Source organism: Sinocyclocheilus rhinocerous, unplaced genomic scaffold (assembly GCF_001515625.1).
Source record: "Sinocyclocheilus rhinocerous isolate Xijiao unplaced genomic scaffold, SAMN03320098_v1.1 scaffold4377, whole genome shotgun sequence".
Lineage (NCBI taxonomy): Eukaryota > Metazoa > Chordata > Actinopteri > Cypriniformes > Cyprinidae > Sinocyclocheilus > Sinocyclocheilus rhinocerous.
The window spans coordinates 70,687-82,329 of record NW_015656210.1 but is presented as its reverse complement, the minus strand read 5'-3'; the positions used below and the strand labels follow the sequence as shown (position 1 = coordinate 82,329).

The 11,643-nt window shown below is 38.7% G+C and overlaps 1 protein-coding gene across 1 annotated transcript in view; it reads left to right on the top strand.

Moving 5' to 3' along the window:
* Positions 1 to 3,492: 3,492 nt before the first annotated feature.
* The window catches only part of LOC107719906 (death-inducer obliterator 1), a 21,623-nt gene continuing 13,472 nt past the window's right edge, over positions 3,493 to 11,643 (top strand). Inside the window, exons 1-4 of the mRNA XM_016527449.1 lie at positions 3,493 to 3,704; positions 5,046 to 5,743; positions 6,706 to 6,862; positions 9,965 to 10,171. Of these exons, the coding sequence (XP_016382935.1) occupies positions 5,046 to 5,743; positions 6,706 to 6,862; positions 9,965 to 10,171 (1,062 nt within the window). The 5' untranslated portion in view covers positions 3,493 to 3,704. The remainder of the gene's footprint in view (positions 3,705 to 5,045; positions 5,744 to 6,705; positions 6,863 to 9,964; positions 10,172 to 11,643) is intronic.

The window sequence follows — 11,643 nt, the reverse complement described above, 5'->3', positions numbered from 1 at the left end:
TCTGTCCTCTTAGGTTGTGTTGAGAGTGTTCTACTAATAAAAAATAGGACCTCTGTACAACTGTTTGTTGCAAATTTACAGACAATGCAATTGAGATGTTTACATTTGCTTGTTGGGGTAATATTGTTTGTCAACTGACAACAAAGTTTCCCATTTGAATTGGCATAACTGCACAAGTTTTATATTCAATAAAATCTTTTAAATTACAAAACAAATTACATTACTTATACTTTGATTTCTTTCATTAAAAAGGACATTTTTGAGTAAGACAGTGAGTGTAAAAGGTGTGTGGATGTGGATTAGTAATCTGGCGCATTGGTATTAAGGAGAAAAAGTGCTGGTCCTCGTCAATATCAAAGTTGCCCATCCCTGTTGTAGAACATTATATTTTGCTATTGACCATTCTGAGTGAGCTAAGTCCCTATAGTCTTTGGCTGAGTGAAGGGAAGGAGAGTACTTTTCACAAGGTTGTGGTCACTGTTGACATCCGTGACTTGAGTCACTTGACACACTCTGACATCTTGGAGAGACCTACACTACTTTCCATTGATCAGGATGTGGATAGTCTGGTTGATTATGTTACCATCATGGTGACTTCCATGTCGGCTTGTGGATGTCCTTGTGTTGAAAGATGGTGCCATCCAACCACTAGGTTGTTGTCCAAACATAAGTCAACAAGTCTGCCGCCATTGTCATTTATTTCCCCACAACCTCGGCTTCTCATAGCTCTGTCAGAGTTGGTGTTGACAGGTCTACTGCACATTTGCTGAGGATGGATGAGGGGGGGGTATAATACAAGATCAGTGTTGGCGTCTTCTGTATTCTGGCCCCTAACACTAACTCCCGCAGAAAACTTTCTTCAAGTCAATGACCAAAAGCCCATTAACTAGCTTGTGCGTGGAAGGATACAAACTCATCAGTGGTGAAAAAAGTGACAAAGGTTCAAACCCACTACCCTAATTTCAATACCATAGGGGAAAGAAAGAAAGAAAGAAAGGTGTGTTGTACAACATCCCCTTTAACTCCTGATGGCTGACGGCAGTAATTTTTTTCAAACATATGTAATATTGCTTACTTTTTAGTTTTGGAGGGATTTACAATATATTTTTTATTATTCATTTGCCTCAATATAGGACAATAGAAGCAATCAAAACTAACAAAAGAGCAATGATATGCAAGTGCTATAACAGTTAAAAAAAAAAAGTAAAATTACCAGGCAGTAACATAACTTTGCCTTATGCATTTGTTGGAGATGAAGCATTCCCTCTTCGCAACGACGTGATGAAGCCATTCTCCTTCCGAAATCTGGACCATGGACAGCGAATATTTAACTACAGGCTGTCAAGGGCAAGACGTACAGTTGAAAACGCGTTTGGAATTTTGGCCAATAGGCTCTGTGTTTTCCTTTCCAACATTGCTCTGGAGCCTGACAAAGTGGCAACACTAACACTAGCTGCACTCTGTGTGCATAACTTCCTCAGGGAGAAGGCATCAGATGTGTACCTGCCTTCAGCCTTTGCAGATGCAGAAGATGAGAACCACAATGTAGTACCCGGAGCTTGGAGAAAAGATAGAGAACTCCCCTCTGTGCCAGTAAGCAATGCACGGAATGCCACAACCGCTGCCCAAAAAAATCGAGACAATTTCAAGGCATACTTTCTGTCACCGGCTGGATCTGTTTCCTGGCAGGAAAATATTATTTAAAAATGGACATCAACTGATAAATGTGTTCATTTAGAACATTTTGCAAGACATATAGAACACTGGCTCAGGTGGACTTCCTGTTTGTTTCTTTAACAAATGTTAGCACAAAATATAACCTTTAAAACTGTTTTTTTAATATAACATTTAAAAACTGAATGTAATTAAAAGTAGCCGAATGTGTAATGGTCAAAATTAACATGATTTGTGCTTTTTTTTTAAATGCACAAGATTAATTTTCCTTAGTAAAAACATTTATTTAACCTGCCAGGGTGTTTGTAATGCTAATCTAGCCTCATTTTCCTGTGCATCATATAACATCATAAGGATGTTACGACGCAGCCTCATCTTGGTTAGTGGGTCTTTGATTAGCTTAATCTCAGATACTACCTGTTTGCCAAATGTCTGATCAACATCCTTGCTGGCATCTACCAGTGTTTCAGACACAATTTTTAAAATGGTCACTTTCTCCACTTCAAGTTCACAACGTCAACCATGTGACGGAACCCGTCGTGGACGACGGGAAAAAAATTAAACATGCTAGACTTTCTGTGTTGATGTCGTGAAGCGTCGCAGACATGGCATCGGTTGTCGTGCACTATGACACACTACACGAGATGAAACGATTGAATCGTGCGTCCCGACGCCAATTGTCGTTTACGGGGCTTAAGGCAAAGTTGAATCATTGGCTTTTAAGGGATTTATCCCTAAAAGGTAGAGTTTTGCTGTGTAAAGCAGAGGGACTGTCAAGATTAGTCTATGCAGCCACTTCACTCAGTGTCTCTAAGGAGATGTGTAAAGCTGTTGATACTGCTTTGTTTAATTTTCTGTGGAGGAACAAAACACATTACATTAGGAAATCTACAATAATGAATACATATGAATCAGGTGGATTGAACTTTCTTGATTTCTGTACTCTAAATAACACCTTTAAAATTAATTGGATTAGACATTTCACTCTAAATCCAAATTCTTTATGGAATTTTATACCTAATTTTGTTTTTTCCAAAATTGGTGGTCTTTGATTTCTTTTGATTTGCAATTACAGAATTGATAAAATTCCTTTAAGCTTATCCTGCTTTCATAAACAAATGTTGCTGGCTTGGTCTCTATTGTATAAACATAACTTTTCTCCCCATAGGTACCTAATTTGGAACAATTACAATATATTATATAAAAATAACCATTCTGTGTTTTATTATTATAATTTTTTTTTTTTTTTATGTTTTGTTTGTGTTTTATGTTTTTATGTGTATTATTGTAGTCCTAACTGTACTTTGACTGTGTTTATTGAAGTTTAATAAAAAAATAAATAAAAATAATAATAATAATAATAGCGATATCTATGGACTTTTAGGAAAATCAGTTAAACTAGCTAGCTATTTTTATTGTTGACGTTTTATTCAATTTTTATATCTAAATGTTAGTGAAAAGAATTAAAAAAAAAAAACTTTTAGATATCAGTCCGCATATGTGATGGACATTGGTTATGATCATCATTGGTATCTACTTTGAAGGCATCTTGAGTAAAACTGCTTCATATTTAACGAAGCATATGCAAATCGCTTGAACCGGAAGCAACGAGACCCGGTTAACAGAATACGGAAGTCTGTTGCACATAACCTCTAATAGTCTATAATTATTACACACTTAGCAGGCTTACACACACACACACACACATATATTGTTGTAGAGACAGATATTTGAAATATGCTAGGTAACAGATGCTTAATGCAATACTTGAGCACAAATGGGGTGAGACGCAGCTGCTGTTCGTCATCCAGTCCGCCAGGGGCGCTGTTTGTTTCCGGTGATGCGGCGCGTGGCGTCTTGCCGCCGTCTGCGTCACGCCCCTCTCACGGACAAAATGGTGGAAACACCGCGTTTGTTTTTATGTTTGAGTGCAGTAGACATTAATAATCATTAATAAGTTTGCTAACGTAAATCAGAGCGTGCATGTAAACGCAGACACTACGCTGTGTGGAGTGAGCCTGCGTTGAAGGGTGAGTTTTATTAGAAACCGTTGCTATATACGAGAGTTCATACTAGTGTGTGTGAGCGAAGGGCTTTGCACTTGTTTATTCACACACTCTCTGTCGTGTGTTGCGTGTTTCTTGTAAAAAAAACATTTTAAGTCTAATTATCCTTTTAAGGGTCTAAACTAAAGCTGTTTCGATCAGTTAATTTCTCAATTCGACAGCAATTCATGATGCTGTGGTCTTTTTGCATTAGATAAATGAGAAATGTATCTCTCAGACACGCGAGGCGCAATGTTCATGTCACAGCATGAGAAGAACGTTGCAAAGTATTTCGTTTTAATGTAATTTTAAGCTATTATGTCGTTGGAAGTACACAATTACGATCATTCATTCATCAGCTGATATTTGTGATAAGCAAATGTTGAAAAATTATCTAATCATAGCAGACAGATCAGTAAATGTACTTTGGTTCACCAAGTTAGTTGTATCTCTCACCCTTTCTAAAATATTTGCTTAATTCTTTTATGCCTTCTGCTGTCAGGAGCAATGTAATGCTTAAGCTCCCTTCAACACATTTTACTATGTTTAATTAGATCCCACTGACTTTCCCCAGGTTCAGTGCAGCACATGCAAGCCTGTCTGGTCATAAACGGACTTTAAATTGCTGCTGAAAATGACAAAATCACTCTTTTAGTGTCTTTTCGTTACGTTACAGGGATTCAACATGTTGGTTCATTCTGTTTTTCTGTGGCCACACACACACACATACTTGAATTGCTGCTGAAATACAAAAAATATATTGATAAAATAATAGCAAAATATTTTTTATCAGATCCCTCTATCTATTAAGCATATTTTGTTGAAATGTAGCCTACTGCTTTAAATGCCGTTAGGCAACATTTGTAAATCTAAAATAATGCTTGTTATATTAATGTAGTTGTTTGTCAGTAGTTATTGTTTTTTTGTTGCTACTACTATTTGTTTCTTTTAAAAAAAACATTAATCTTGACATGAAAATGGCTATATGGCAATACAAATAAATACATTAACAAATATAATATATTGATACAAGTTATCAGTTAGAGTGGGACTCAAGTCTGTACGATTGAATTCAGCTGAACACACTTTCCTGTTTATCACAACAAATGGCCAAGCAAAGCGCACGACACTGACAAGGTACGCGATACAGTACAAGACCAAACGCGATTTTTCAAAGAAGCTGCTAGATCATTTAAAAATTGACAATAAGTGATGATGATGCAGTTTGTAATTTAATTACACAGATGTTCATCCCGTCTAGTTGTTGTTGAAAAGGTCATGTGCAGTGGAAGTTAACAGTGAGGATAATGTTGTGCTTCATCTCAGATGGATGAGGAAGGCTCCAGCGCTGCGGCGATGACCAGGTCCTGGGGCTTCCGCCGGAGCACCCTCGCCAGGCGGGAGTTCATGCAAGCCGTAGGCTCTGTGGACAGCAGCCCTCCGATCCAGCGCCGTCGGGGCCGGGGCAGAGGGGCTGACGAGAGCGGCCGGACTCCTGTGGCCTCTAAACGGGGTCGAGGACGCGCGCCTGCGCTCACTCCTGCAGGTGATCGCAGCAGTGAGAATGAAGCTCGGGAAACAGTGCCGTGTGAGGAGCGCCTCAGTGAAGGAGTCCCGTCGGATCGAGCTGAAGACAGTGACGATCTCAATCTCCAAGAGATTCGGAAGCGGGCTGTGGCTCGAAAGCTGCAAGAGCTCAAGCATGACGATGATGCTGCTGCGAAAGGCACAGAAGATATCGACGTAGGGCTGAGCTTACTGATGGAACCGGCAGAGATAGTGTCAGAAGACACGGATATCACATCAGGAGGAGGAAAGGTGTGCTCCTCCACAGCCACAGGGGCAGGTGGGACTTCTGTCGCTGCAGCAGGAGCTCGGGAAGCCACTGCAGGTGGAAGAGCAGAGGAAGACCATGAGCTTGCAGAGGAAGAACAGGAGGAATTCTCTGAAAATAGCAAGGAAGACACTGAAAGGATGAATCCGGATGCTGTCTGCTGCACATGTCAACAAGGACACAGTAACAGGTGAGCATCATGGGCCTGCTATTTTGCAATATGATCAGTCACTGTTACTCAGGAAGGAGCTCATTTAGTCTGTGGTGTGATTCGTGCAACATGAAAGTAGTGCAGGTTTCAGTTACCGGATGAGAGGTTCAGTATACTGCATGGCCATAGACAATAGTCAGTGTTAGGAATTATGGGACTGCTGAATGATGAGCTTGACCAATCAGAATGAAGTATTCCAGAAAACTGTGAGAAGTAAACAGGATAAAGATGAACGTTCCTCCAAAAAAAACTGTCATCATACACTCACCCTCATATAGTTGTGGAGTACTGAAGTGTTTTTGTGGAAGAGGTGTGTCATCAACTGCTTCTTGAAAGTTGTGATGTCTGACATAATCAGGTGAAGTTTAGCAGCTTCATCTAAAGCTCAGCTCACGTGAGTATATTTAAAAACAGTCCAGTACAAGTATCAGCATCAAACATGTTACTTTTGGGAATTTAGAACAAGATTTATGTAATGATTTTTATCATACACTGTTCAGAGTTCAGTCAAAATACAGTCTCTGCTTCCAGCGTTTTCCAGCGCTCATGTGGTAACGAGGTGAACATGTGAGACGTGTTTATGCTGTTACTGGTGATGCTATTGTGTCAGGTTTTTAATGCCGAATTTTCACTTATACTTCACCTTGTTGTGACCCGCATTATTGTTTTAGATGAGTTCGACTGAGTTAGTGCTAGTAGGCTTGTCTATTGCGTTATCAAAATGAGGTTAGTTCCTGTGATGAGCCAGGAGAGAAGATTCATTGTGGATTTCAGTTTTGTTGTGTTTCTCACTCCGCATCTTATTTGATTTTGGAGTGAGCTGTGTTTTTTTTTTTGAATATATGATATTAAATCTGTTATCTTTATTCATCAAGCTTCTTTATGAATTGAATGTGGTCAGATTTTTCAGCCCCTACCAAACTAACGGCTCCATCTGTTAGGTTGATGATATGCTGTGACTGTGTCGGCGTCGCAGAGACTTGCGCTCATCTCCTGCAGAGAAACAGAGAATATGCTTGTCCCTCATGCTCTGATGACTGGGACGCCACAAGAACCAACGGTCCCAGCGAAAAACACGAAATCGACTCAACTTGCGTGGTAATTTTTTTCTGATTATCTGATTTTAAGTTATTAGGTATATTGTAATATGAACAGTGTGTGTTCTCCAGGGGGGTATTCCAGAAAGCAAGGTTAACTTACCATCAGCTAAACCCTGAACTCTAGGTTGATTAACCCAAACCTTGCTTACTCGAGGTATGCTGGTTCCAGGAGCAAGTTCATTCAACTCAGAGTATGTTCCTGGTTAACACACAAGACAGTCTCAACAGAGCGACGACGAGTCGCTATGGAAACGGATGCTAAGAAACAGCGCACCATGCTGCTTCTTTCTTCTGTTCAAAGGCTGTTTGCATACTTGGTTCATATCGCCACCTAATTGGTGGTTGTGCAATCATTTTCCGTTTAATCTTTAATCCTTGAGAATAAGGATTATGTTGTTTGTTTGATGCTAATTATATAGTAAGTCATATCAGATATGCATTTTTATTATAGAAATATAGAAAATATTATAGAAATATTGATATTATAGAAAATGCTGACCCATGATGTGTGAGATGATAATATAAAATGAAATAAATATATAATATAATATAATAAATCAAAAATTACCTTGTTATAATAGTGTTTTATAATGTATACTGATAACTATTATATATGCCACTAAAATTAGGGGTGCTCCGATTGATCGGCTACCAATCATTATCTGCCGATAATCACGTTGGGACGCTGCCGTGAGAGGTTTGGCACGACATGCAGCGGCACCGTCTCAGTCACTCCGACGCGGGTGAAATCATTATAATGCTTATTTCTTCATTAAATAACTTCTAATGTAATTTGAAAACCTTGTGTGAGACGTAATTTCACAAACAGCGTGAGTGAATCACCGCGCGCTCTCTCTTTCTCTCTCAAAATACGCAAATGGCTTCAAATCACCACACATCACGTCTGTCTATAAGCGAGCTGCACAGTTGACACAGGAATTGTCACTTGCACAATCGAGGCAGTGTCACATCGTCACTAAAGTTTATAAATTGTATTACTTTTTAATTTTTGCTAGCTTTTAATCATTCAGCGCTCACGCGCTCTCCTGGAGACCGTGAGCTCATGCACACTTGCAGCGCACACATAATGACAAGTTCACATTACTCTGTTTGCAGTGCCTGGTGTATTGGTGATCGGTATCGGCAGATACTGCTTTCTGTGATCGGCGATCGGTGATCGCCCTCAAAAATCATGATCGGAGCACCCCTAACTAAAATAAATATAGTAACCATATTAGAATAATATATGACCTTATATATTACTTATATTAGTACATAACTATGTTGTTGTAATATATAATGTTGTCACGCCCACTGGAGTCTGGTCAGTAGGTCACGGATGTGTTGATACCTCTACGTTTTTAGAGAAATTAAAACAGGTCGCACGACAACAATTATATGCACTCGCACAAATGCTCCCAAATATATTTTGAGGTCGCACAGATTAAATTTCGGGAGCATATGCGACCAAAATGGTCGCAATTTCGAGCCTTGCCTCTGAAGTGAACTAACCCTGAAACAGAAGCTACTCGCTATTCGCTACTTAAGGCCTCTGTTCACCCCCCGGAGCCGTGTGAGACACCTTTTTTTTATTTAATGGATGGGCGATTTTTATTTAAGTTCTTTTGGACTGAAGCAATGCAACACCCGCTGAGTGGCATTAAACAGCTTGAAAGATCAAAGACAATTTTTTATATAACTCCGACTGGATTCGTCTGAAAGAAGAAAGTCATATACACCTAGGATGCCTCGGGGGTGAGTAAAATGCAGCCTAATTTTCATTTTTGGGTGAACTAACCCTTTAAACATACCCGAGTATGTCACATGACCTGCTTTCTGGAACACCCCCAGACCCTGATGAGGAAAACCACTAGAATGTTAGCCGCTTCTACAAAAGGAGCCTGTACTGTTCTCCATCAATGTTTACGAAGAAGTGCGTTTCTAATAATTCGAAGTTGAATTCTCATCTTTATCAAGTAGGGTTGTGCCGATAGACGATAGTATTGTTTGTTGCTGATGCCTTTGACGATAGCAAGACGATTATTATTGTTATTATTATTATTATTATTATTAGTCAAAAATAAACTAGGCGCCTATCTTTAGTGATGGGACGTTTCAGAAACATGCATGCCTTGTATAAACAAAAGCATTGACTGGAGTGACTGTGCCGGAGCCGTAGCGCGTGTGCAGTGTAAATAAGGGGTTTATTCATCACACAGTATAGATGGCTTTACTAGTTATAAGTAACAGGAGTGTTTTTTAAAGAGCGTATACTCATGCTAGACTGAGTCAGTGATGATGGTCTTTGGTAATGTATATGTTCTTTGCTCATTTTCTGTAGCTGCTTTTTGAATAACTGAGGAAATATAAGCAAAATAGTTAGTAACTTACAATGTTTCTATAAAATTGTTAAATACAAATTCAGTTATATTAAAAATATTAGGCTGCTTTTAGCCTTATGCTGGAGTTGGTTCACTTTCCGGCAATGAAACGAAGAAAATAATTAAATTAGCACAATAATATTGTGTATCGGCAATCTCACAGGCTGACAAGTTGAAAACAAAAAACATGTTTTAAAGTTTTTCATTGTGTGGACAAATTAAATGACCTTACATGAAGCATACAGGCATGATACAATACTACTCTGTACAGTCCAGTGGAGAGAAAACTATAGACATTATCTAGACTGTATCTTTGTCTAGTTTTAGAGCAATTCAAGGGTTATGGGTTTTGATTTTTCTTTTGTGGCTTTTTTGATTTTTATTAACTCCTTTTAATATCAAGCACATCCCACTCTTTACTGTCTGATTCATCTATGTCTCTTCATCGCTCAAGTTGTTAATAACTTAAAAAATCCTGCCAACTGAAAGCTGTGTGGATTTGACAATTTTATAGTACATAAGACAACAATCTGTATGATTCATTTGAAAACTACATTGTGGACATCTACAAGATCATGATATAAAATCGCCAGATCGCGGCCCCTACTCCTCCTAGTGTTTTTATGCAATTGTCACCAAACTTGGTCAACACGCATAAGACTGTGTTGCGCACAAATTTTCTTGCTATTACTTTATCTAATCTGTGTCTTGGGTCTCGGGTGGAGATTGAGCAGCCAGTGGAGGAGGAGATTAAGGCAGAGGAGAAGGCGGCATTACCTAAATGCATTGGTCCAGGCTGCAGTAATGACTCTCTGCCCGAGTCAGTGTACTGCGGTCATCAGTGTATTGTGCGGCATGCAGCAGCGGCCATGAAGTCTCTCTCTGAACCCAAAATTGAGACAAAGCCTGCTGACCCACCTCTCAAGGTAAATATTATTTTAGTCTCTTTCATTGTAGCTCCGATCTGTGGTAGAAATCATAACACGGGTATTTGCATTGTCAGGAAAAGAAAGGGAAATCATTTAATCACTATCATGATTCGGAACACAAAAGACATTTTGAAGAATTTTAGTTTTTAGAATTTTAGAATTAGAGTTTTAAATTGTGCCCATATCCTGCTGACCAAAAATTTTAGATTAGATTATCCTGTCAGAAGACATCAGTTTACAGGGCTCCAGACCCCGCCTAAAACGGTTGCCATTGCAACCAAAAATATAAATTTTTTGTGATATTTTTGCTAAGATCGCCACTGGTAACTATAAATGTACATGATATGATTTTAAAAAAATTTCCTGCTTGTTTTGCGATCACATTTTTTATGTTGACGTAATAAATTGAAACGATGCGCATCAGAGTTTTAGTGGAAAAAGTCCTCATTTCTGCCGAAGACCAGCGTTGACGGCACACCTGCTAAAAGCAGCTCCAGTTGTGCAGCATGAGAGGGAACGAACATGACCGAGATGTGTGAATGAACACCGGAGTAAGTGCAGAAACGCTATGTCTATTTCATAAAAAACTACAAGTAAAGCTGTCAGCTGTGTGGACATGAACAGCATCAACAGTTCTCGTTTATAATCGATGCTAATATGGATTCTCATTATCAAGATCTTTAGTCTATATGCTGTTCTGTTAATGCATGAACTTCATATTATTTGTAGTGCTCTTGCCATCCAGTAATTGCTATAGGCTTTGTGCTCTGTTACCTTTTCATAAATAAAGTATCAACTTTAAAATTCTGCCGAATTCATAACGAAATTCAAACAATAAATACCATGTTGGCGCTCCTTAATGTGGCGTGAGTGATCCCATCAGCGCCTCAGTTCAAGAAGCATGTGAACTCATTAGAGCTTTCTCTTTACTACTATAGTACGAAATAAACATGAATGCACACCAAAAGGTATATTACAAGATACAGTGCAACTTATTGAAATGTCTCATCTACTCGCTCATTCAGTGTTTCAAACTGCGGTAAAGCTTGTAAACAATGTTATGCAATAATACATTTACCTCAGAATAACCATTCAGCGTCCATAAGCTCATCAGTCAGCTAAAAAAATAACTATAAAGAGGAGCATTTTGCTAAATATATGCACTATATTGCATATTCATATTTTTACTTAACCTGTTCTCTACATAAGAAAGAATGCAAGGAGCTAAGGATAAAATCCAACACCTATATAACTGCATGTTAATAATGAAGAAACACAGACTGGATGTTTGCACACTGTAAAAAATGACCGTGAATTTAACGGTAAAAGACTAAAAATGCTACAGTAAAAACCTGTTAAATGGTTAACGGTAAATTCCCCTACTATATACGGTGAAAAACTGTATTGGACATTACATGTATTGGACATTAATTTTACGGTAGTATACCGTTTTTGGAAGTGAAAAAGAC